General features: G+C 40.4%; 3 protein-coding genes across 6 annotated transcripts in view; 1 reads left to right on the top strand and 2 right to left on the bottom strand.

Annotated features, from left to right (window-relative positions):
- elk1 (ETS transcription factor ELK1) overlaps window positions 1–10,657 on the bottom strand; it is a 29,690-nt gene extending 19,033 nt beyond the window's left edge. The window contains exon 1 of one of the 2 annotated variants that reach the window (XM_064300594.1): window positions 10,518–10,657. In XM_064300594.1, coding sequence (XP_064156664.1) covers window positions 10,518–10,542 — 25 coding nt within the window. In that variant the 5' untranslated portion in view covers window positions 10,543–10,657. The remainder of the gene's footprint in view (window positions 1–10,517) is intronic. The other variant, XM_064300593.1, reaches the window with a different exon arrangement.
- A 6,313-nt stretch (window positions 10,658–16,970) lies between these two features.
- uxt (ubiquitously-expressed, prefoldin-like chaperone) lies at window positions 16,971–21,507 on the bottom strand. Of its 3 annotated transcripts, none has more exons than XM_064300590.1 (7): window positions 21,356–21,507; window positions 20,079–20,209; window positions 19,463–19,538; window positions 19,178–19,251; window positions 18,968–19,075; window positions 18,296–18,359; window positions 16,971–17,751 (listed from the first exon to the last, which is right to left on the bottom strand). In XM_064300590.1, exons 2-7 carry the CDS (start codon window positions 20,159–20,161, stop codon window positions 17,689–17,691), a joined length of 468 nt encoding a protein of 155 aa, XP_064156660.1. In that variant the 5' UTR covers window positions 20,162–20,209; window positions 21,356–21,507; the 3' UTR covers window positions 16,971–17,688. The 3 variants fall into 3 exon arrangements, with proteins under 3 accessions (XP_064156660.1, XP_064156662.1, XP_064156661.1); XM_064300592.1 differs by lacking the exon at window positions 21,356–21,507 and adding an exon at window positions 20,910–21,061; XM_064300591.1 differs by lacking the exon at window positions 21,356–21,507 and adding an exon at window positions 20,395–20,556.
- A 109-nt stretch (window positions 21,508–21,616) lies between these two features.
- zgc:86609 (ER membrane protein complex subunit 3-like) lies at window positions 21,617–26,608 on the top strand. Its single transcript, XM_064300589.1, has 8 exons — window positions 21,617–21,955; window positions 22,052–22,109; window positions 22,207–22,300; window positions 22,699–22,803; window positions 22,997–23,078; window positions 23,468–23,547; window positions 24,024–24,106; window positions 24,949–26,608. The coding sequence occupies exons 1-8, from the start codon at window positions 21,801–21,803 to the stop codon at window positions 25,075–25,077; spliced, it is 786 nt and encodes a 261-aa protein (XP_064156659.1). The 5' UTR covers window positions 21,617–21,800; the 3' UTR covers window positions 25,078–26,608.
- The last annotated feature ends 318 nt before the right edge of the window (window positions 26,609–26,926 follow it).

Here is a 26,926-nt window from a genome sequence, read left to right as displayed (position 1 = left end):
AAATGTTAAGGGCTGACACGGTGACCCAAACAGACAAAACAAAACAACAACAAACAAAAAAAACATCGCTGAATTGTGGGAGCAATTAAACCCGTTTCACGCGCAGACACAGAAGGACAGTCTCATTTCGTAACACCTGAGAGGAGCGGCTCTGACATCGTCAGCGACAAGTGCATCAAACCGCATAAAAGTGAAAGTAACCCAGCATGGAGTGCACGGGTGTGCACGTCTCCAACGCTTGAATGCTCGCGTGCGTGTCTGTGGGCGCGTGTGCGTGTGTGTATATGTAACATAGCCAATAACTATTTAACTAATTGTTCAACTTTATTTATGTATTTATTTTTTTTACAAGTGGGATGTAGTTTGTTGAAAAAACAACAATCGCAGATTCTGATACCCCTGACGCGACACCTAAATGGTGTTAATATGTAGGCAAATAGATTTTATTTAACGGAGGTGTTAAGACGCTAAAACCTACGAGTCTTTCGAAACTCTGGAAAAACTGATCGATCCGACTGAAATGCCTCAGTCAGCTTACGTCATCCTCGCCTTAAAAATGCATTTCCTGCGAAACTACAATATGAGAGCACTTCCAGGAAACAGATGTTGTTGTTGTTGTTGGAACACTTCAGGCAGCACCGTTTTACTATGACAAGTATCCAATATTATTGGTCAACTTCTAAAAAATAAACCCATCTGCTGGAACATGTTTTTCACGAACATTTATCGATAAATCTCCCTCTCCTGGTTTATCCTTATCTTTTCCATTCAAGTTCTCTTACTCCCTCAAATCTGCTAGTAGTCTTACCTGGGTACTCCTATAGTACCAATGTGTGGATAACCGTTCCCTCAAAAGCGAGAATACAACTGATTATCATTATTACTGAGAACTAGGCCTCAAAGTTAACCTAGTGGTGAATGACAGCAATGCTTACTGAAGCGGACAACGCAAGCCAAATTCAGACGGGCTTGCGTAATCGGAGGTGCGACACAATACTGATAACGGCGTCGGTTTACACGCGTACTCCGCCCTTAAGCCGCAGAAGAATCTGTAGTTTGGATTTTTCGGCAGCGATCCAAGCATCTTACTTGGAGAACACTGCCAGTATCCACAAAAGCCTAATTTATACTTTGTTGCGCGACACCTTCTACAAGTGTCGTATGACAAAAATGAGGTATTTTCAACTGACAAAAGCGTGACACGACACTGTTTCTCAAGCCTAATTTATAGTTCGTCGCACGACACTTTCGGCAAGTGTAATATGGCAAAAAAAAAGATATTTTGAACCGACAAAAGCGTCCCACAGCACACTTTCTCAAGCCTAATTCATAGCCTGTCGCCCGACACTTGATAAATGTCATATAGGAAAAATGAGGTATTTTCCACAGACAAAAGCGTGGTGCGACACTGCTTCTCAAGCCTATTATAGTTTGTCGCGCGACACTTTCGACAAGCGTCGTATGACAAAGTACAAATCAGGATCGAGAGATGAGCGTGGATAACCCCTATGACTACCAGCCAATCACGTGTTCTAAATTCATTATTGTGTTACAAGTGCATCGTGATATCTATCATGTCGTAGAATATTTACACGGGGAATGTCTTGCCCTGACAAGTTTCCAGTTTATTGTACAACAAAGCCTCCTTAAGAACCTAATTTATATTTCATTTCAAAACTAGCATTTAAATATAGGCACTTGACTTATCTGTAAATGAAAATATGCTGAAATGTTGGTTTTGTCTGTGCTAAAATAATTATTTTATGCTAATTTTATGCTAATAAATCTTATCAACCGGTTTCAAATTAAAATAAATACTTCCATTTTGGCAAAGTGTTTATTGTGTTCCATACCGTTTTCTCTGAGCTCATTAAACTACGAAAAAGAAAAGGCGTGTAGCAGCCCCTGTTCATACCCATGAATTTAGCACGACGAGACAGAATTTGGACGCAAAAAATTGAGTTTAAAAAAAAAAAAAAAGTGTCAACGTTCCAGCTCCAGATTTACAGCAGATACTGAAAAAGGTAGCCTACACCCTATTATTGCTAAAACGGCAGCATAACGGTCTGTTAAAACAGGCGCATAACGCACTGGGGTTTCTTTAGTGTCCGCGGCACTCTCGCGTCACCGGGCCTGTTGCTTTACACAGAATCCCGGATGTTTGTTCCCATTAACGAGGTCGCTATTGTTGAGTCGTGAGTAAGTGGACAGCTACCAGGGTCCAGTTTCTAAAGCTGAATGAAACGATCTGTCATACCCTGGGCCAATGAGGGATTCACACGCTGTTTTTCAGTCCGGCTTCAACAATGGTGGGCATTAAGCAGGCATGAAGACAAAAATACTCTGAGATAAGCAGAGTGTTTTGCACTGATTGAATGGTCCACATCACCTAATCTGTGCTCTAAAACATAACATTTTAGTTTACATTACAGGGCTTTTTCAGACAGCCTTCAATTTTGCACTTTTTACATAGTATCAATTTATACATCTGGAGATATACTGAAGCAATGCATGTTAAGTACCTTGCTCAAGGGTACGACAACAGTGTCCAACCTGGGAAACCAACTTGCAACCTTTTGGTTACAAGCCCAGTTCCACTGCCACCAAGCTTGGGGCAGCAAATTGACTGTACGTCGGGCTGGCCTTAAACCAAAGAACTGCTGTAGGTTCTAGAACAGCACATCGGAAGCATGTTAGAATTAAAGGAAACATCCACATTGTTTTAAAGTCCATTCAGAAAATTTCCTTGAGAAAGCCGTTTTGCACTCTGAGGTTTTGCACCCCCCCCCCCGCACTCTGTACCATTACAGCATGAACCCTGCTCCCAAGGCAACACAATTCCGTAGACATTTTCCTGCATATCTTTCTGCAGTGGCAACCCCAGTAACCACTGCTACTTAAGTAAAATTCCCCACAGGGAGCAACACTTTACCTGCACTTAACCCCTGAAATTTCTAAGATCACGTGACTGCAATGTTCTTAACTGAACATTCTAATGCGGGTGTCACAATCACTGCTGATAACTGAAAGCAGTGGAGTTCTGGAACACTGATTTGGAATTTTTAGGTGGAAGAAAAAACGTTTCAAAAAACCTGCTCTTCAAATGGTTAAAGAGAATGGAAAATGGTCACTCATAGTAGGCTTAATTGTAATAGTGGGTTTCCAGCAAACCTCCCTTCTCTTAATTTTCCTACCGCTCCTTTCTCTGGGCAGTACACTGCAGGTCACTGGCTTCCCTGGGCCCGATGCAGCATATCATGAATTATCTCATTATACAGAGGAGCAGCATAAATCCCTATTGCTTAAATAAGTGTTTCTGCCTCCAGGGCCAGTGGGGAATCTGATCTTTACTAGCCAGATATCATTATTACAATTTATTACACACCACTACAACACATTCCCTTTAAGGATGAAAAGGAACAATATGTGGGATTCAGTGGATTAACAGCCTCAAATCTATTCAATATCAGGACACAATAGATTACAAATCAATGGAAGTTCTTGTGAAATACACTGTTGCTCACAAGATAAGAGATCTCCAGATTCCATCTCCTTGTTCCCACACCTGAGAGCTGCCAGTTACTGCCGCCATAGTTCAAAAGGGAGAGGAGTGAGTGACATTTAAAATCTCATTAATGACATTAACACAACTGAAAACACCAGAATGCTCAGAACATACACTTTTGAAAAATTTCAGGGAATCCAGTAAATAAATCATAAACCAGGCATTGGTGTGATGAATCTGAAAACACCTATAAAAGCTGAAGGGGCTGCACAGTCCAGCAATTGCTGCAGGATGGGCAGAAAGCCATCTGGAGATCCCCTGGACTCCAGCTCCACTGTACACAACAACGTTCTGAATCCCAGGTGAGCTATCCAGGTGTCCTTTACCGACACGACGAGGCTATCTAATTTCAGTTATAATGCAGATAAAAAGGCGGCTGGACACACCCAACAAACATCTAAAACCGCCCGGACCAAAAAGAAAATGTATATCCTCACCTGAGCATAACCCTGAACCTCAGTAGCCTACCCTTAGCAACAAGGACAGTGCGTTTACTCATTGAAAGGTGCATTTACTGTTCGGCAAAGCAAATGCAGTGGCTGACATTTGCCTCGCGTTGTGGGTCGGTAGTGTCTGAAAGTCTGCCAGCAAGCTGCGGCTGTACGGTGACACGTTAGGCCCGGGGTTCTCTGGGATGCCAGCTTTGCATTGCAAATCCTGCACTACTACAGTACTTACATATTAACAGGACTTTTTTCTCAAAACATTTACACATTCCAGCTCCCCAGCTCAAACAGTCCCGTCTCCTAAGGCACTGCTTCATTCCTTACACTTCTCAAAGCTTTAAAAAAAAAAAAAAAAAACCACTACCACTTTCTGTAGCTTGTATAAATAAATAAACAGATAAATAAAAAGACAGGAGTTCAGCACACCATGTCATTTCAGGTCTTCATTCATATGATTTCGTGACATGGACAGCTGAAACACAATCATGTTGTGGTTCACCTATTTCCTGTGAACAACCCGGGAAGTGTAATTGCGCGTTCAACGCTTGTGCACCAGACCAGTCCCATTTCAAATACAGCACTTAAGTACTCATCTCGACCCCTTGAAAGGACACGCAATTTATTCCTATGCAGAAGTCCTTTGGTAACAAACACCCCGCACATTTACAATCAGCAGTAGCGGTTATGTGAGAAATTTACCGTATGGGGCGTATCCGAACCCAAAGACCCTACTGGAAAATGCACAGATAATGGGCTATATACAAATATTTTTTTCTTCCCAAGGTTGCAAAAAAATTACTGAGAAAAATCAGCATTACGCAGAAAATGAAATGAGGGAATTTCTTGCACATGATAAAAACGCATTAAAATGCATCTCTAGACACAATGACAGATACAGCATGAATACAGGGGTCTCTGCATGCCCATAATATACAGTAATGTCTGTAAAACTATGAGTAAAACTATGAATAACAATAATACCCGGAATAATCTGTAAAGCAAGTGGCCAGACTATGACCTAGATTTTAAATTACTTTGAAGACATTCATTTAAAATGTGTAATTTTAAGAAGGGCTAATATGTTTTAAACATGACTGCAAGCACACGAATGTCACAGAGGCCTGCCGAATTAACCAACCACGGACTACCTAATGCACACGCAGTAAGATCCGTTTTTACACATCATGCACTTGTGTCAGAGCTCTAGCTGCGATAAAACCACCTCTTGCAAACTTCTCTGCACGCGTTTTCAGTAAGCACTGGCTGTACATCACCCAACAGCCACACAGCACACCTAAGAGAGATGACAGAAACCCCCCCTCGCAGTGCACTGAAACCCACAGACATTAAAAGACTGAGCATCTAAAGAAGCGTCTGTAATGTCAGGATACATGGCTGAGTAACAGGTGGCACTACAAAACACTCATGAACAGAGCCAGAAATTAAAATAAAATCCCCCGGCCATCAAGCGTAGTCTTGGGTTTTCCTCTTCAAAAAAAAAAAAAAAAAAGCTGACAGTTCAGTTAACCATCAGGTTTGTTTTACCATAAGCAGGACCCTGTATTTTGAAACTTGTTTTATAGAACCTGCAATTTGGTCCTCCAGTGGACAGGTGCCAGTATAGTGCTTTCATGGTGCCATCTGTTGAGCCATCATTCACAATCATCTCATTGTGACACCCGAGTCATCTCCGTTTATAATTTAATTATGACTGATTGTGAGTAATTGCATGTTGATTAGCACTTTTGAAACTTTGATCTAAAAGTTTCAAACCATTTTCCATTTTGTTTAAAAGGTCAAGAGTGACTCAATCAACCAAAAGGCACAAAGCGCTGAGAAGGGCCATGTAAAGCACCATGGTAACGGATCGTGTCATTAGAAGACTATGACTGGGAGTCAAAACCTGGTCTTTATACCACCAGGAACAGGGTGGATTTAGGATGACCAAGCAAGGATGGGTTTGACCTAGTTGACCTAGGCCAGGGGTGCACAACTCCAGTCCTGGAGGGCCAGTGGGTGTCTTGGTTTTTGTTCCAACCAATGACATTATTTTCAGTTTTCTGAAAGCTCTATAAACTACACTGGTTCACTCCTGTACTTGAGCTCAGTAAAATCATTAGGATGCACCTGCAGTCTGTGCAGTAGCCGATATTAATTCAAATGTCTGTTCACGATACACTATGACCCCTTGGTCTGGGGCTGTTTTTCATGGTTTGGGCTATGCCCCGTAGTTCCAGTGAAGGCAAACCTGAAGCTACAGCATACAGTCACATTCTAGAAGATTCTGTGTTTCCCCAACAGTTTGGGGACGGCCCTTTCCTGTTTCAGCATGACAGTGACCCCGGGCACACAGCGAGGTCCATATAGAATTGGTTTTCACTGAGAACAGTGTGGAAGAACTTGACTTGACTGGCCTGCACAGAGCCCTGACCTCAACCCCATCCAACAGCTTTGTGAACAACTGGAAAGCCAACTGCGAGCCAGGCCTAATTGCCCAATCAGTGCTCGACCTCACTAATGCTCTTCTGGCCGAATGGAAGCAAATCCCAGAAGCAATGCCCCAACATCTAGTATAAAGCCTTCCCAGAAGAACAGAGGTTATTATAGCAGCAAAGGATGGACCAACTCCATATTAATGCCCATAAGTGGATGAGATGTTGGATGTCAGGTGTTCACATACTTTTGGCCATGTAGTGTATGTATTTAACCAATTAAATAATTAAGAGCAGAAGTTGGAGCAAAATCCTGAAACGGATCATCCTTCATTGTGCACCCCTGACCTGTGCCTTAGGGTACTGCCACAAAAGTTCCTTCCAACCATGCTCTAGACCCCAAAGACTGTCAGTGAGAGAGAAAGCTTGATCCAGTCAGCAGGACACCGTGGCCCACAGTGTGGAGAACAGAGAACGTCACGAGGGACGTGCGTCAGAAAAGCACAATGCACTTCAGTTAAAATGGTGCTTTTATTTCAGTTTATTATTGATGAGGGCGAGGCCCCACATGAGCCCTTCCGGGCTTCTAGTCACATCCTGTGTTCATATTTACTGTTTTCAACACCATGTCCTCTGTTTTTAAAATAACGTGCCAATAAAATTAACTAAACTACTTTGTACAGAAATGGGGAGCACGGGCGTCGACTCGAGACGTAAAACTAATTTTAAAAAGCTACAAATTATATAAAAACATGTCAAGACAAAAATATTCATGTTGTATTTGGTGTGATGCTTACCCTGACCGGGGGGTGGGGGGGGGTATTCCATGAAGCAGGATTACAGAGTTAGCTGGATAACTGCACTGAATAAAACCCGGAACCCTTCCAAATCTGGAACATGGACTGAAGCAAAAAGAGCTGTTCCGGGTTTTACTCTGCGCAGTTATCCAGCTAACTCTGTAATTCTGCTTCATGGAATACCCCCCAGGACTGCAAAGTTTAAAAAAAAAAAAAGTAAATGTTAAATGTGTTCAGCATTTAATGAAATGCCCACTGCAAAATTAATGGTAAGAAGCTGTGAGAAATGAGAGAGGACTCCACATAAACAGTGCGATTGGGCCTTAGCTAGGCAGCGGGAGCATCAATGACAACGTCGGGCCTTTCAGTAACGGCATCACTCTGAACAACAACATAAAGTGGACGATACAAGCTGCAATTAAACAAGAACACCACTTTCATCAGTGCAAAACACCTGACTGTGTCAAACCTCACTTTCTGATCGCGTTTTGAGGTACTACAAATCAAAAACCTCAGCACAGGTTGTCTGAATGTCTCCATGGTTCGTTCTAATCCAATCATGTTCACTCCTTGCGAGAGATTGCGGCGTTTCATGTAAATTGCCATCTGTACGTTCCGCTGCAGCTAATTTGCATGATGATGTGCCTCAGTACGGCTTCTCCTCACTGTAATCCTTAGAAAGGTATTCAAATGATTTTGAACAGGAAAGCCTGTTGCTTAATGCAGTTTCAAAACAGTGAAATAAAAGGAATTTTCCCGTCATGTTTCGGTTTCTAGACCCAGAATTTGTTGCAAGTATTTAAAAAATAATTAAAAGCCCTTCCCGTAATATTGCTGTCATCTCTCAGTTAATTCATCAGTTTTTGTTCTTGTCAAGGAGGTGTTAGGCCAACAGATATGACTCCACTCTGATTTTGAACAGAGTTGAGATCTTGTAGCTGGAGGGCAAGGAAACAAATCCGTTATTGAGCTTAAAGGGGAAGCAGTTTAAAAAGTACAGCTTGAAAACCTCCCGTTTCTTACTGGGCTACAAAATTAACCACTAGCGCATTTTGAGATGTGGGCTCTTCGTTCCGGCCTTTGGCTATATATCAACCTGGCCATCTAGATTTTTTACATTTAGGTTACCTGTAGGTACAGGCTTTACCTGAGCCCAGCCCAGGAGTCTTAGCTCAGTGTCTGATGTGATACTCATCATGTCAGGTATGTCTATCGCAATGCTGCTAGAAATAAAACCTAGTAACAAAGCACTTTGATTCTTTTTTTTCTTTTGGCGGGGGGTGGGGGGAGTAAGGAGGATGGTTAAATGGCCACATCCTGCATTTGTACTATCTGACTGATGTGAAGACCCGTGTATAAAATCCCCATTCCCCTGTCCTGCGTCATGTCATTATGACACCACCTTTCAAAATGTCAGATTTGTGAATATCGCCATGCTCTCACATGCACTCATAGCAGTGGAAATGTGTATTATTTTCAAAGTTGAGACACCAATTCCCTTTCCACTTTGCCATTCCTCAAATATTCAAAAGCAATCCTGCCACAATTTATTACTTTACAGACAGCCGCTGTGTTATTAACTGAAACTGAAAGACAACCAGGGGGCTGATAAAAACCCACAAGAACTGTGAAACAACCAAAACTTCAGCAATAAAACAACAAGAAGGAAGGTCAGGTATGGTTTACAAACTGAAAATATTTTGCCAATAGTTTACCAATGACCAAATTCCATTTTTTACAGAGGACATCAATTAAAGTCAAGAAGCATTGATTAAATGACTTAATTAAAATAATTAAACTAATTCACACCCCGTCTTTGACGATAATTGGCGGCTTGCCTTGACCAGTTTCACAAAAAACGTTTATGCCATCGCCATTTCCAATTTCACTCACTGGGGGGGGGGGGGGGTCCCGGATGAGATTCGCGTACAACATTGTCCCCATTTTGAGAGCCGCTCCAGTCCACGCGAGGACAACAAAGGAAAGCATCAGTAGCTCCTTAGGCATGAATGCTTTCTCACTGGCAAGGCGGGAAATCTCACAAACTGAACAAACCCCCACCCCGGGCAGTACCCACGGGCAATTATGTGCCACCTTGCCTGCCACGTACGGCCACTGGCACAGCCAGGTCTCGGTTACACATCGCCACACTGAAGACCTGGCATCCCCCGTCACGCGCTACCTGCCGATGACTGCCCGAGCATACACCAAACTGCCAGAAAACGGCTGCAACCGACAGACATTCAAATTCAAACCAGTAACACCACTTTGCTGCTTATCTATTAAGAGACCATCAACAGAATTGTTGCAATGAATCTTTAATTCATGTTTGTCGGTTTGCCTTTTGTATTTATACGCTGATATGTTTTGTGTTGGACCTCAAGGAGACCAACTGTCATTTTGGTGTCAATTAATGGGGGACCCTAATAAACTAAACTAAAGTGTAAAGTACGATGTCTGATATGTCTACATGTACGAAGATATCCTTGAGAATACAGGGTGAACTTGCTGCATGGTTTTTTTCCCCTTTGTGAGAGGTCAGGAGGCAATCAAATAATCAGTTTCTGAAAACTGCAGTTGCTTTAAACTTAGTTTATTTATTATTTGCTTCAGTTCTGGCTTGTCCTTTTATTTCCCTTTGTCTATTCTGTTATTGTCCTTCCAGTATGTTACACTTATATTTCAATGTATCTAAATCTCTAATTATCTTCAGTGTGTGCTATTCTTTTGAAAACAGATTTCTATTACTCTTTCGTCCTTGTGGTTGTTTTAAATAGCTGCTACATTTTAAAGAGTATTAACGTTACTTAAGCTTAGTCCGTTTTTTTGTTAAAATGTCTAAAACACTGGTGGTTGTCAAGTATTTAAAGAAATCGAGCTGCTTCCGCTAACTTGGTTAGGTATCAGTTATGGTTGGATCGAGGATGCAGTGGCCAATGCAGCAGGTAAGACAGACCCATCAAACTGAACTGATGCCCCGGAGTGTACCTTTGGACATGCGTGCTTCGTTTTGTGTGAATGGCTACAGTAAACTGTTTACAATTTCTGCAACATTTACTATTACGTTGGTTATAGCTAATATGTCGACACATTGTGACTACCAAGTAAACAAACTATTGTCAAACAGAGGCACACTAACCTACCTAGGAAACTTGTATTGGTTCGCAGTCAGGTGATACATGGCTGACTGGCTGGCTAGAGAACTGTACACTAGCGCAGACCGCATAACTAACCAATTGACAGTAACAGTTAGCCAGGTATAGACTGAAAATCTTACCACTTATAAGAGGATTCGAATCCATGTTTTTCGACGTCGCTTACTCTCTCTCTGTTGCTGCATCCATTCTGGTTATTGGTCAATGAAGACGTCAAAAGTCGATGTGAGTGGAAAGAGAAACAGCGTGATGCGATCGAGGTTCTGGAATTATGTAACAGTACTCGGATAATAACAGATACATCTCCACCATGTTAGCTATTCAGCTAGCTAGCTGTGATAGCTAGTTAGCTAGCCAGCGGTCTAGCTAATATTGTTTGCTTATCGAATTGTTCTCTTCTCGCTACAGGGTTACTAGCTACCTGGTCAGCTATCAGCACAAGAACACCTGATCGCTTTGTTAATGCCGTCGCTAGTTTATTCCAAGAGTCCCTTGATAGCCAGCTAGCTAGCTGAATTGTAGAATTTACACCCTATCGTGGTCCCTTTCAGTCACTCCCCTTCGTTCGCACACTGTCAATTTTAAGACACTACGTTAGCTTGCTGGCTGGTTAATTCGAGACCAAATTACTCTTTACGAAGCACTGAAAATGTGTTCTTGTTCCTCTCGCAGTAAAAGCGATCTTCCATGGTGGTCCATGATACTCATCGGTCACTAAACAGAGCGCCCTTTACTGTCCGACTGCAGGCGGTCTCAATCCTTTGCTTTTCCTCTTTGCTTCCTGTTTCCACAAACGTCTCGGCTACTTTCGCGTTCCGCTCTCGCTCTCAGCCGCCTTGGTCTCTAGCTGTCTGCAAAGCTGCAAATCGAACAAACGTCACGAAGTCCATGACGTTTACGGATTCCAGAAAAACACAGCGTCAGGGGATAAGGGGGTTATCTTTGATGTTTGAACTGATACCACTAAATCCTACACATTACACACTCCTTCGAGTATTGCTGAAATGCAGCTCAATGAATTGCCTTGTCATCAAACTACTTAGTCAATTTTGTTTGCTTTTCCAAATCTTAAATAAATCAGGTTGCAACAGGCACCGTGAGCCTTATTGACCTTCTGTGTTATATCTTGTACTACGATCTTTCAAGTCAGACACACACACACACACACTAAACAAACAAAACGGGAAAGTGGTGTTAAGCTTCTTCTTTTTTTTCTTCCTTTTTCTTTTAAAAATGTTTTTAAAAAATCTCTGTACATGTAATAGCGGCATCGGGAGGGTACTTGAACTCGTTGGTCAGTCCATATATGATATAAGAAGTTCCATAGGGTAGAATTGAAAAACGTTATGAAGTTTTGAAACTAATCGAAAAAGAATGCAGCATATGTGAATGCCTACATCTACATACGTAGATGTGTTCTTCAATCGAAATAAGTGAGAGTAATTTACAGTAGTGATTTTTGAATAGAAAGCATTAAACCGAATTGTGTCGATGCAATTCATTAATTCCCAGTTTTACTGATGAAGTTCGCCTTTGGCTGTATTTTTGTCCAGAATAATTTACAATATGATGTTATTCAGGGTTTTGCACTGCATATCTAAATGTGTTTTAACCAGATCATTCAAGATTTTTGCTTTCTCATTTTTCGTTTTCAGACAGAACATCTCTGAGGCATCTGTACCCGCTGTAAAATCGTATTTACTGTGAGTATGTGTTTTTACAGTGCATGTGTTTGTGTGTCCATTTACGCCAGCGCGTGTCTGCTGGTACCAATCAGAAAAATAATGCTATTTTTGGGAGGCAGGTCTTATATTCCCGCAGCAATTCAACATCCAGTTTCCATGGCAACTGTTACTAGTGTAATGGGGACTCCATCATGAAACACTAATCATACTACATAGGGTATCATGGAAAGTAGAAAACAGCTTAGAGTTTTTATGGGTCGTGTTATGGGTTTCTCAAATCAGAATTATTTGGGGATCTGCCAAAAGGAGGATGAGAGAAAACATGGCAACTCGTAAGCAACATTGAAACTCACTTCATTTCAGAAAAACAGTTTCATAACATACTTTCATTGGCCCCAATACAATCGGGACTGTTGTCTAGGTTTTACAGTGCGACTAACTGCTTCACTGTGTCTTGTACCACATATTGTAAGGTTAAGAAACATGCTTGCTAGACGTGCCACAGCATTCAGCTAATTAAATTGTCATGAGTACAAAAAGGTCAATCAACATAAATTTCATTGCATGTTTTGTGTACTAAGAAACATAAGCAAGTATCAGCTTTTAGTCAGTTCTATGCCCAGTTGATATTGTAAACTGATTATTCTAGCATGGTAAGCATCAGACTTTGTGTGAATGGACCATTCAATAAATACATTTATTGAAACAATATATATAGCATATAGCATAATTATATATATACACAGTGGCCACTTTATTAGGTACACGTATCTAGCACTGGATAGAACCACATTTTTTTGCATCCAGAACAGCCTGAAATCTTCGCAACCGATTCAACAAGGTGCTGGAAACATTGCTTAGAGACTCAAATGCATGATGCAAACCACCTGTTACACCTCATCCCAAAGGTGCTCTATTGGATTGAGACCTGGAGGCTGTGTGGGCCATTTGAGTAACGGTCACGGTCCGTGAACCAGCTCAGATATCACCTTCATTAACGAAGTCCTTGACCTCAGGAACCAGCTTCAGATTACTTTTACCAGAAGTCTCATTGACTTCAGTGGAACGCTTCAATTTCACTATTACAGGAAGTCTCATTGACTTCAGTGGAACCAGCTTCAGATTATTCACCTTTATTTAACCAGGAAGTCTCATTGACTTCAGTGGAACCAGCTTCAGATTATTCACCTTTATTTAACCAGTTTATTTAAAGTCTCATTGAGATTAAAACCTCTTTTTCAAGAGAGGCCTGGCCAAGGTAGCAGCAGTAGGCCTACACAATAGTTACAGACAGTACAACAGTCAACTGAACATACAACAATACACAAAGACAGCTATTCAGTCTTGAGGAAGACATAGCATCTCAAAAACACTTACATTCCTTAGTTGCAGTATTTTGTATGAGATGGCACGTGGTATTTTCTGACACAGTGCCTCATCCTGCTGGAGGTGTCCATTTGGAAAAGGGTAGACGTGGCCATGAAGGGGATGCACATGGTCAGCAACAATGTTCAGGTATACTGTGCCGTACAAAAGATGCTCAATTGGTATTAACAGGCCTAATGTGTGCCAAGAAAACCTTCCCCACGTGATTACACCACCGCCTGTAGCCTGCACCATAGAAACAAGTCAGGGCGGGTGTGTGGATTTATGCCGTTTAGCAAATTCTGTTCCTGCCATCTGCACATTCTGCAAGCAGAGATCCAGAATCGTCAGACCAGGTGATGTTTTCACAGGCACCTTATGCCAAAGACTGCAACACATTACCATTCGGCCAAACCGGTTCAGTGAGATTACTTGGAATTGTCTTTCCTCTCCCCGTTCCCATTTAGTTCGCAGGTAATTATGGGATGATGACATTCAGAGCTGCATTTCTTTCAGTTTAATTATGGTTTAATCTACAACCTGGAATTGCGACTGTACAGTGAGCATGTGATCCCATGACAGTAAGTGCAGGCTCTGGGTTTCTCTGGCATCCTAGAAAATTCCAAAGTACACCCTTTTTAAAAAAATGTAACAATTTAATCACGCTCCCCATTCATTGGCTAAGTTCCATGCCCCTTCACCTCAGCTGGTGTGTGGTTGGTGTTCTGGCACAAAATGGGGCATCATACCTCATCAAGATGGGTGCTACACATTAGCGCTGCTGAGCTGTCTCTCTCACTTCGCTTTAATATGTTTTTGAAATTCATGAAAGGAGCAGTTCCTTTCTTCCATCCTGCTAAAGCCTTGAATTAATTCCTGACCACTTCACTCTCTCCCTTTCACACAGCATGCCCCCATCCCCCCCCCCAAAAAAACATTACTTCTACCAGTGAATTTAGTAAATCAAATGATAAAACAAAAAAAAACCATGTATGTGTTGTGCCGTCAATGTTCCTACTGAATAATATATTCCTCGACATGACCTGGCCACTGGTATATACTCCAGACAAATAGGAACAAAAACACGGTAACTAAGACGTCAAGATGAACAAATTCATAAAGACAAACGAGAAACTTGATTTGTCCGAATAAAACTGAGAAGAATCCCCCCACCCCCAGACTGTGGTTTTCAGTTCCTCTTGTGACTGCTCTGCCTTTCACTGCTCTGTTTGAAGCCGAGGGCGTGTAGACAGCGGGCTTTTCAGAAATGACAAGCGCTTACAGCAGATTAGTACTTTCACTTAATCTTCCTAGCGCATGCACCATGCGTGTTCACACACATCCTCGGGCTTGCACGTGAAAATGAACTGAACGAGTGCGCGCTAGTTTAAGGTGAACAAGGAGTCAGAGTGGATTTAATTCTTCATTTGTACATGATTTGCCAGAAACAGGTAAAAAAAAAAAAAAAAAAAACAAACAGACAAAAAAGACAGGTCATAAGTTATAAAAAAATTAGAATAAAACGTACAGACTCTTGTGCCAGTGTTTCCAGATTTTCGACTGGTATCTCACACAGCTACATGCAGGGTTTACGGTCACCTGTATGATAGCATTCTCAGAGGCGTTTAGACGACACACACATTTATACACAAGGTTTCGCAAGACAGCAAATCATGAGGGAACTCTAGTATTAACAAACATTTCAGAGGCACTAGACCATCTTGGTATTCTAAATAAAAGTCCCATAGAATCACTATGAGCAACTTGTAGCTTCTGTAAGCTTCATTTTCTATAGCTACACCATAAATGTGCACTATATAGTGGAGTGTCATCCGTACACGTTTTAAACTTTTGCATCAACATGTTGGCTCGTGCATGTAGATCACGACACTGACGAGAAATATCCTCATCATCAGACAAGTCATCAGTGATGCAGTAACCCAAGTATTTTACCTTATTAGAGACATTTTCAGAGAGGAAAAATTTAATTGTTCTAAATGTCATGACAATGCTCTTCTTGGCGTTGTATTTAATGTCAAAATCGGCCCCGTACTTAGTACATACGCCCAGCAGTTGTTGCAGGCCAGCACTATATGGGCAGAATATAACTCTAAGTCATCCATATACATAAGATGATTAATCAACGTATCACCCATCATACAGCCTGTCCTACAATCGTTTAACTGTCTTGAGAGATCATTAAAGTTAAATCATTAAAGAGAAAGGGGGATAATATCCCCCCTTGTCTGACGCCATTTGAGACCCTAAAGGCAGAGGATCCATTGTTTCCCCATTTAACCTGCATGGTTTGTTGAGCATACCAATATGCAAAAATTCTAATAGTAAATTGAGGAACCCCATCCTCACATAATTTTCTATGATTTACACAATCAAATGCCTTAGATGCACCAATAAAACACATAACGATTGTGGAGTTCTGACTCCTATATTTCAAAACAATTTCCTTCATATATGCACATGTCCATGCTATGTTTGCTTTCGAACCCAAACTGATTGTCAGTGGTGAGAATACACATTTGTAACCTAAAAACTTGTAACCTCTAAAATAATACGGAGTGTAGCACAGTGGGTAGGGAACTGGACTTGTAACCGAAAGGGGTTCAATTCCCGGGTAGGACACTTCCGTTGTACCCTTGAGCAAGGTACTTAACCTGCATTGCTTCAGTATATATCCAGCTGTATAAATGGATACAATGTAAAATGCTATGTAAAAAGTTGTGTAAGTCGCTCTGGATAAGAGCGTCTGCTAAATGCCTGTAATGTAATGTAATGTAATGTAATACTTTCTACAACTTTGGAAAGAATGCTGGCTAAGGCTATGGGTCTGTAGTTATCCATACTACTTGTTTTCCCAGCCTTATGCTTAAAAACAGGCACTAGAAGGACAGACAGCATAGAATCTGGAAGGATACTGTGCATCAAAAACCCAGTAAAACAAAGAGCTAAGAGAGGAGTTAGCCTCTGGCTTGCAAATTTTAAGTGCTCAGCAGTAATGTAGTCTGTTCCACACGTCTTGTTATCAGCTAGCTTCATGATAGCATCATGCGTTTCTGTTGGTCTAACCACCACTGTATCACTGCTCACAACATCATCACACTTAAATTTGTCATCTCTTACACAGTTGAAAAGTTCACTGTAGTGCTGACGCCATAGTTCTGCAATCTTCTCTGACTCTGTCACACCGTCAACACTAGAGGGTAAAGATGTTTTTTTTTTGTTGTTGATAACGTTTACTTTCTTCTAGAAGTCATGTACATTATTGTTTCTGAGCTTTCTTTCCATGGCACCAGCCCTCAGTGCCTGTTCATTTCTATTCACAAAGCGTAAAGCATACCTGAATCTTGCATTGGCAAGCTTCTTATTGTCAAACAGTGGTCCATGTCTAGCTCTACCAGACTCAGCCCAAGCTTTAAAAGCTTCTCTGGAAGGAGCATACACAGCATAGAGAGCATAACGTATAAAGGCAGCTGCATAACCGAAGGTGGGACATATTAATACACAAGCTTTTTAAGTTTTTCTTTTCTTTTTTAATAAAGGTGGGAGACGCATTAACTCACAAGTTTAAGATTTTTGCTCATGTTGCTTTACAGAATGTACACTCTTTTATCTGTGGTTTGTTTTTATTAAGCGCACAGGGCGTGTCTATTCTCCATCACACAGGTACGTGCTCCACACAGCATCTGCTGCACGAGAACGATGGGAAAACTCAACACAGCTGAAAGGCTCCAATGTAAAACAGGCTGCATTCTGGTCCGCACAACATGTAGAATGCAAACAAATCAAAAGCAAAACGTTTCATTTTCAAATGTGCAAATTCAATTTTGCACGTGCCCACAACCAAAGAAATATGAAGCTTGCTTAAATATGCAGGATGTCGTACATTTCCAGTCAACTTGAAAAATGAGCCAGAAGTTTTTTGCGAGTACTGTACAATTAGAGAAGCTACCACAAACGAACTATTCTCACAGGAGACATCAATGTAAAACTTAAACGATGGTACTGAGCCATATCAGTTTTAAAACATGTTCAAAAATGTTATATAACTTTTTTTTTTTTTTAAACCCAACAATACATTCAAGTTCCGGTCAACTCCTATACCTCTGCCGATGGCTTAATTACATCTAAAACGTATAGAGTAAAATAAAAATCTAATATTTATGTCCATATCGAAAAAAATACCAAGGTTATTGTCCAGCTTTCCTGGAAACCTCTGGATGTGCAACTAGCACACCTCCCTCCTCGTCTCCTCTGGAAGATCCGCCAGTCCCTGAAGCTCTCTCAACCCCTGTTAATTAAGAACAAATTAAAAAATACTGTGACCACCCGTTTCTTAAATGTTCTACAATACACCAAGTACCATACAAACAAGAAATAAAACCGTTTTAAATGGAGAACTCTTAGTACCATACAAACGAAAAATATGAGTTTCAAATCAATCAATCAAACTTTATTTATAAAGCACATTTCCGACAGCGGGTGCAACTCAATGTGCTGTACATAAAAAGACAGAGAAAAACAGGGTGATTGAAGGATATACATTTTTAAAAATTTAAGAACGAAGGACAAAACTAAAATCAAGATAAAAATGAGGGTAAACGGCAGCAGTAGAGAAAGTGGTGCAACAACAAACACAGCAGACAAACAATGTCGGTTAAATAACAGAGTAAATAGTTTAAAATAAATAAAAACATTTTTTTTAATGTATAAAAACAGAAGTAGTACAAGTAAAAATAAAAGTATAAAAGGTAAATCAGGGAGGGTAAAAACCAAATGCAGAACTCTTGCAGAATGGTATAAATATTTAAAAGCAACGAAAAGTAGTTACATACCTCCAATACCATGCGAATGTTAGCTTTGATCTTTGCTGCATCTTTGGTGAATGCATCTGTGTATCTATAAACATACAAATACAGGAACACTAGGGTTTGCTACAATACGAAAATAATACATAACATAAACAAAAAAGGCCCATGTTGAATCCATTTTGTGTGTGCACATTCTGAATGAATCCAGTCAATTACACATTTATGACTGCTTTACTTTTATTGTGGTTAGGCTCACCTGCTACGTGCTACAACGGAAATCTACAGTACTAGAGTCACTGTTCGATCACATGGATTTATTTACTCCGAGAGGAAACCATGCAGAAATACACCGTGTTGAACAGTGCATAGTTAATGTTGTCAAAATTACAATTCTTTCACTGTATTGTGTCATGGCTTACACTGGAAAAACTACAGTGCTATGTTATCAAATCTGACAATGTCCTGCCGCTGTGGCAAGTTGCTGAAAAATGGGTTTTCAAAGAAGAAATATTTCTGACTGTATTTTCTCCCATCATATTTTATTATCAAACATTATTTAACTCATTCACCGCAACTGTGCAAGCTCAATCTCGTTTCATTACGATGAACTTGCAGAGCTGAAATGCACCCAGGCAAACACAAATGACAAAAGAAACCGCCGCAACAAATATTCGATTGACCCAACACAACACTCACGTAGTCAGCTGGCTTGTTTTCTTCTCAATGAATTTCAGCGCTTCTGGCAAAGTGAGCTCCACGAAAAAGCCGTAACCAACAGCGACAAAGATCCTGGAAGAGTCCTGACTGACAGAATAAAAAATAAAAAACTTGAAATTCACAACCCGCTACTTATGGTATTACAATTTTGGCAGAACTCAGGACATAATTTCAATGGGAATGACTCACACATGAGCTTGTACATAGAAATTACATCCCAGGTCCACTTCAGTCTTAAGATCCTTACATCCAGATTCCTGGAGGTGAAATGATGCCAAATTCAAAGCTCAATAATAATAAATAAAAATAAAATTAATCAGTAAATACAAATTATATTAATGTAACTTTATAGAAATGTATTGGTCAGAGTGCATAATCTTCCGTGTATCAAAATTTGATTCCTAACTGATGGGAAACATTACAAAGAGCTACCACAGTGTAACAGACTCGTTAATCACGGGACACTACCTGGAGACTTTCAATGGTGTTCTTCAGGTGTAGGTATTGAGCAATCTTCTCATACACACCATCTCTCTGCTCCAACACTCTTCTGTCAAAACACCCAACGTCAGCTAGAATAGGTGCTCACAATAAGTGCCATTAAAATATGAGATATCTGCAGGTGCCTAGCAACTGACTGACATTTTAATCATACAACCCATGTGGGCGGTCTGATAAAATAAAAACAGGCGCTGCCTGCCCTACAAAAACAACACTGAGGTCCAGCAAAATAATCCATCAATTCACGTGCTGATAGTGCTCAAGTGAGCAACTAAAACCGAAAAATTCAACGTGTCAACGGATAGCATGATGCTGACAACGTGTTTGTATCCAGACGTTGGTTACACAAGAAAATACCCACTGAATAAATATATATTAAACTTGAATTTTACGTAACTCCCGACCACTTGAAAGGATACGCTTAAAAAACCAGTCGACAGCAAGCATTCCAAAAATATTTAAGACCAAGTACAAAGCGATAGTAGGTAACCAACTATGGCATTACTCAGTTGAATCGCGAGCACGTGTAGTTCAGCGAGCAACCTATTCGGAAAGAGCGTTATATTGGTAGTTAGGTAGCGTTACTTACTGTAAATCTCGCTTCAACACCTCGTCGATGAACGTTTCGTACTGCAGTACCTTTTCATTGATGTCGGACTTTCCTGAAGTCATCGTGTTGGCAACACATTCAACTCATTCGTACGTGTAACTGAAGCCTAACTGGATGTGGAAAAGGGAGACAGAAATGTTCATATATAAACCGACAATGAATAAATGCAAAAATTAATAAATAATTTCTCTAATTTGTCAGATAGCCCGTATGTTTCATAGCTGCACAAGGTCATTCTTGCAAGCATTTAGCAGCTAGGCGCTAATAAATCGCCGTAATGAGACAGAACGTGTACCTCTTGAAACAGTACGTCTTAAAGAAAGAAAATACTGCTATATGGCATATAGTGTTTCTCTGTTTTTATTTTTTATCTTTCCTTGTTGCTACATTTGTTGGTATAAATCCGGATTTTAAGGGGGGGACCGTCTCAGAATCACTGTTTCCATTGGTCCTCTTACAGGAAGTTAACGTTTTTATTTCATTTGTCGTCCTGAAACAATTTGTGGTGCTTCATTGGTTCTCTGACGGCGGCGTGATAAATCTTCTTAGAATGCCCACTGACTACACTTTTAAAAAAATGAACCAGTTCACCTAAAACTAGTATTATTCGCTTACAATGTGATTGGGATAAACGATAATAACTTGAAGTAAACCGTAGGACTTCCTAAAAGCTGTGGTATCACAATATTGCGTCCGTGTCGATATTCTCAGTAAATATTGAATAGTTCAGAAAAGCGTTTTGGAATGTGAGAGCGCCAGTTATGTTCATATGAATTAAACTAAAGACGTCTGTATATGAAAACCAATTACCAATGTGCGGTTGTTTCTTCCCCTGTACAGTCGTGTGTCCTATCTCTCTTGTATGTCCAAACTTAAACTGAGGTGGTCTAATGAACTAGCCTAAATATGATCATGTTAACGTAAACCGGCCAAGACCATCTCATCCCCTAATGACAATACGTGCTTTTTTGTAGGCTACACAAGCGGTGCATTGTACGGCCAATCAGATGAGCTCTATGTGAGGCTGAACCACAAATTAAACACAGGAAGTGACCAAGTATTGTCTTTTTAACGCGAATAATAGATTCTAAAACATTGCCGCAAGTGCAGCTTTATGAACGATTTACTGGTAATTCCTAGGTGACCCAGATGAGATTTGACGTTTTACTTTTACCGACCAATTCATTCATTATAGGAGTGTGACAAGGTTGGATTAAATCCCATGCACTCATATTCAAAACAGCGTGATAGCCTACCAAATGCGCGATATTGTAGATGCACCACAGTTCTGATCATAGATGGCAGGAAATCGTAATCTGCAACACTGCGCCGCCTATTCCCATATCTATGACGTCACTGTTGGGCGACATCGGAAAATAATTTGTTCCTTTTAAAAACGAGTAACAAATACAACAAATGCACTTGCGACTGTGTTTTATAGTTCTTCTGCCGACACAATGATGTTTTCATCGTGGAGATCAGAATTTCCATAAATTAAAAAAATACCAAAAAAGGTCATACAGACCAAAGTTCACAGGTCACGTAGGGGGTCATTTACTTCAAACGTGAGTGTTGTTTGTAGTTTTGATAGCGTGCTTATACTGAATCATTTGTGAGTACAATTAATTACTTGCTAGTTGTAATTTAGCTCGAATGATAGCGCGCTAGGAGCTAATAACGTATTTTAAAGTTTGCTGAAAAATGGCTGGACCAGAGTTATTCCTGGATTCTAGTATCCGAATGTGGGTCGTCTTACCCATCGTGTTCATTACATTCTTCGTTGGGGTCATTCGACACTACGTCACTCAACTTCTACACAGTGACAAGAAAGTAGAACTCGAACAGGTGTCTGACAGGTAACCTGAGACCTTCCTAAGTTTTATTATGAATGTCTTGCCTACCCTACATATTGGAGTGCTTTAATTTGGTCCTCTGTATGTTCATTTACGCAGTCAAGTCTTGCTACGGAGCCGGATATTGAGGGAAAATGGAAAATACCTTCCGAAACAGGTAGCTATCTAACCAGCTAGCCGTGATATTTTGTTTATTAGATGGAATGTACTCTTTTCTAAATCTAAACACTGCTACTGCTCTTTCTCAATTTCAGTCCTTTGCCATGCGCAAACACTACTTTAATAACACTGAAACTGGGTTTTTCAAGAAAGTCAAGAGGAGGGTCGTCCCTAAAAACCCAATGACTGGTAAGATAACGTATTCCTGTTCTCACACCCTGACCTTCAAAGTTTCCTTGTGTTGAATCGTGGCTGACGACCGTAATTTCCCATTCACGAGCAAGTATCCGAGTACACCTCTCGCGTCGTGAGTTCACTGGCTTATCCAGAAATCAAATAACGTAATATTGAGTCAAAATACAGTAACTCCTGTGGTTTGAATGGACACGGTATATAGACACGTTTCAGAGGGTTGTTTGAAAAAAATAATCTGCCCAACAATGGTATTCTGAGATATGTCACTTATAAAATTCGATCACACTGCGATACTGCGTTTTTGACCACATTGCGCCAAAATATACGACAAAATAAACGACAAGCTTGAAAAATGTTAGTGATGACTGACCTTCTTGGCTTTGCGTCTTCAGATACCAGCATGGTGACCGATATGATGAAAGGAAACCTGACGAATGTGCTTCCCATGATTGTAATCGGTGGATGGATCAACTGGGCCTTTTCTGGCTTTGTCACTAGTGAGTATGATTGGAAGAATCATATTTCAGCGCGAAGTCAACGCATCAAGACTAAGAAATTGCTCCGCGCAATTTGCTGTGCTATATAATCTTATTATTTTCTGTTTTAAACGCGTTTTCCTGTTTCAGAAAGCTAATGTTTGCACTGTGGTGCAGACGCAACATATTCAATGTTTTGCTCATTTTTACACAGCCAAGGTTCCATTCCCCCTGACTTTGAGATTTAAGCCCATGCTTCAACGAGGAATTGAGTTACTTTCCCTTGATGCGTCCTGGTAAAGTACAATATCTCATAGCTTAACACTGCTGCCTGCTTATTCCAGTTTGCTTGATTTGAGCACTTATATTTATTAAAAAAAGACCTGTTTTATTTTGTTTTTTTCCAAATCCCATGCCCTGGAAAGTTATTTATTTTTTCTTTTTTTTTTCCTCCATAATTGATACTTGGTAACTGCATGCAATTGACTGATTACCAAAGCAGTTTTTTTTATGTGAAGTGAAATCTTTATAGCTGTGTTTTTTGTAAGGTTCCCATTTATTTCTCCAGCTGAGAACTATGTTTGGGAAATGTTTGTGTGATTAGTTATGTTAAATAAAGGGTGAGTAATAATTTATAAAAAACACTTAAAACACCTTAATCTTTTTTTTTAAAATGTATTTTTAGGGTGAGTTCGGCGTCTTGGTACTTTTTGAATGTTTTCGGGCTCCGCAGTATGTATAATCTTATCCTGGGACAGGACAATGGTAAGTGTCTCTCGTACTGGCATATGTCTTTATAATACTAGATTCTTCCAGGGAATATACATTGAAATGAGGACGGCTGTAGTATTAGTTGAGCTGTGTGTGACGCCAGTTGCAGTTTCTGGTGTTTGATTGGGTCTGACTGTGTTGCACCATCATGCACAGACTGACCATGTAAGTGAGACCTACTGAAATATGAATGAAAGATCGTGCCAACCTTGCCTGAGTAGGCCAGTGCATTGGACAACCGGGCACACATACCATTTACATATATGCTTTTAATGTTGTACTATGGCTTCTAGTCTGGTCTGAATTGTTATTAATGTGTTAACATCAGCCTGCCCAGGGACAACAGATGGAAGTTAGCGATCTGGCTAAATCTGGCACATGTACATCACGTAATAGTGATGTTGATCAATGTATATTGTCCCTGTCGAATAAATAAATAAAATAAAATGCACTACCTCCTCCCCGTTCAGCTGCCGATCAGTCGCGGATCATGCAGGACCAAATGACAGGGGCCGCCATGGCTATGCCTCCTGATCCCAACAAGGCCTTCAAGGTAACGTACTCCATGCTCGGCTTTCAACAGGAATTCCTTGTGTCATGTCAAGTAATGGGAATGGTTCATCTAAGAAACAGAGCCCTTACATATGTGTATGTCCAGATTTAAGAAATAGCGACATACTGCATGCTTGCCGGTAATCGCTACTTCTTAACACGTACACTTACACTTAATACACTTCTTAATCCTCCATACATCTGCCCATCCTGGCAGCACTGCATCCACACACACACACTGCTAGCATGGGAGTGTAATAAAAATTCATAAATATGTAGGCAGGCAGTAGCATAGCGGTTGACTAACGGTTGACACTCATGAAATGGGGCCCAATGGAGAGGCACAGGTGGTGCAGGAGCGTTTGAGACTGAGATGATGATGATGATGATGATGGTGAGAAGGAGGGGGGCGGGAAGATGAGTAAGTCAGCCGAATTTCATACGCTGAAGAGGATGACTGGCCAAGTAAGGCTCAGATCAGGACAGAACTGCAGTCCCCCAGATTGAAGAATTGATGAAGAGCCGCACAAGCATTCATACAAATTGCTAGAAAAGGGGAGTACTCCGCATGTTGTTTTACGAGTGTAGGGAGGGGGAGAGAAGGCTGGAGGAGAATCAGTGTATCCTTTATGGACAAATAAGATGTGTGTTAAGGACTCAAGTGTTTATTGTAGCATTGTATTATTGTTGTTTTGTGGTCCTGTCCTGAGTGTACTGTAAGAAGACTAGATCATGTGGCGGGGGAGAGAGTGCTTGATGAGCCATTGATAGCGTATGAAGATCACCAACTGTATGTGAACCGTTGTGATTTTGTTTATTTTATTTACTATATTTTTTTTGTAGAGTGAATGGGAAGCTCTGGAGATCGTGGAGCACCGGTGGGCCCTAGAGAACGTTGAGGAAGAGCTCATGTCGCGGGACCTCAATTTTGGCGGGTTGTTCAGGCGGGAACTCACAACCGCTATTTTTTGATTATAACAAAAAAAAAAAAAAAAAAAACGCATGACCAGCTGTAAAACAACGGGAGGTTTCCCAGCTTTCCCGTTATGTGCGTTCTTCTTTTCTCAACGGATATTTTCTACGCTGATCTTCCAATTGTCAGAAGTCTTGTTTTTAACAGTAAAATGTCCAGCTGCATGAGATTTCCTCCTCTTTAACCTTGTCATTTTTTATTTAAAAAAAAAAACCAAAACATTTAATTCATTTAATTTATTCTCCGAATATAATTTTGTTGATGGAAAAAGGCCATTCACTCCTATTCACTTTTCTTTAATGCTGATCTCTTGCAGTGTTCAGTTGTATTTAGTTGGCATATTGACCTTGCTTCCTCATGCTATTACTGCATTTCATTTGGTCTCCATTATTAAGATGCCTATGCACATGAAGTATGCTTTGTATGTCTGTAGTAATTATGAATGTACCAGTGCATGGAATCAATTTAGAGGACTGCAGTTTTTTGGTTTGCCAGTCTAACCAAATTTACTCCCTTTAGCTCTGAGCGGTAGTGGTTATGTTATGGATGGATGTAAAAAATGGGTTAAGTAAGCCTTATTGTTACCTTTGATTCCACATAATCACTGCCATCTTTGAAAGCTAGTGAACACTAAGGCAATGTCAAAAAGCTGGCAGTTGGCTTATGACTTATGACATTAAACCTACATGTTGTAAAGATAATTTTTAATCCGGGGTGGAGGGCGGTGGGGTGGGGGGGGAGTTGGAGTCAAGCAATATGTACTGGTTTTTGGCTCAAATACTTTAGTTTTGATAAGCTGTTGAATGAGAAATTATCTGAATTAAAATTTTCACTTGGTAATTCATGAGATGAGTGTGAAGAATGTTGTATAATGTACAATTGTACTAATGGGTTAAAAAAAGGTGTTTATTGTTCAAAGTTTTTAATATCTACCACTTAAGTAAATTTGAAGAATTGCTTTTTTTTTCCAGTTGTTCTCAATCATAAAATGGTTAATTGACTTAAGCCATATTATTGCATCAAGCTGAGTAGCAACCTCAGTAACAATTTGTTGGAGAAAAAAAAAGTAAAAATTGAGAAATAAAAAAAATTCAGTTGACAACTCAAGCAAACCTAAGACAGCAGAAACTCATATTTGAACATAAACATCATCACAAACTGGATCGCATGTGAAAAGCACCTAGGGGATAAAAAAGTATATATAAAGGTTGTATGTTTTAAATGCTTGCGTTGCCTGTTCAGAGTGCTTCGTTGAGTGCCAAACGTTTTGTTTCCTTCCAAATGTCGAAAATTCAGAGTAATTATCTCTCAGCTTGACTTCAAGGGAGAGGACTACTCTTCATTTGCAGGTGCTACATTTTGAATGAGATGTGTTCACATCGTTATGTTTATATACCATGTCAGAACAAACCGTTTTCTGCATGCAGTTGCAGCAGACAGCCGTTTTATTGAAAGAAGAAATGCTGATATTTAATTTGACTATCTGAATGCCTGTTGAGATTTTGAAATAAATTAGGTATTTATTTGAAAGTCTTTGTCTGGTCCTTTCTCCACCCTGGCTGCTTCAGGCTTGGGGGTGAACGGTTTGTGGAACCCCTACAACATACCCACTGAAATTTCAAAGTTGGCATTTCATAACACAAGACGACTGAAAGGGAAACATCAAAATTTCCAGTCACTGGCTGATAAAGATAACTAGCTGGGGGGCTTCTCGGAAGGATCCTTGAATTCAATGCATCTTGGAACAACTTTACGGTTACAGATTAAATTTGATTAAAGGAAATGATATCAACAGAAAATAACAGCATTTGATGTCATGTGAAGTTTAAGCCCCGATCTGGTGAAGCA

Source organism: Anguilla rostrata, chromosome 11 (assembly GCF_018555375.3).
Source record: "Anguilla rostrata isolate EN2019 chromosome 11, ASM1855537v3, whole genome shotgun sequence".
Lineage (NCBI taxonomy): Eukaryota > Metazoa > Chordata > Actinopteri > Anguilliformes > Anguillidae > Anguilla > Anguilla rostrata.
Note: the sequence above shows the minus strand (reverse complement) of the source record. Positions and strands in the feature narration are given on the sequence as shown.

Bases quoted from the DNA above. Each gene is read 5' to 3' on its own strand.
- uxt (XM_064300590.1), bottom strand. From the start codon at position 20,161: ATGACTTCAGGAAAGTCCGACATCAATGAAAAGGTACTGCAGTACGAA. The intron at 19,252-19,462 runs CTCCAGGTAGTG...GCATCATTTCAC, and splicing joins TGAAGAACACCATTGAAAGT to CTCCAGGAATCTGGATGTAA. The intron at 17,752-18,295 runs GTATGTAACTAC...CTTAATTAACAG, and splicing joins ACATTCGCATGGTATTGGAG to GGGTTGAGAGAGCTTCAGGG.
- zgc:86609 (XM_064300589.1), top strand. From the start codon at position 21,801: ATGGCTGGACCAGAGTTATTCCTGGATTCTAGTATCCGAATGTGGGTC. The intron at 22,110-22,206 runs GTAGCTATCTAA...TCTCAATTTCAG, and splicing joins GAAAATACCTTCCGAAACAG to TCCTTTGCCATGCGCAAACA. The intron at 24,107-24,948 runs GTAACGTACTCC...TTTTTTTTGTAG, and splicing joins ATCCCAACAAGGCCTTCAAG to AGTGAATGGGAAGCTCTGGA.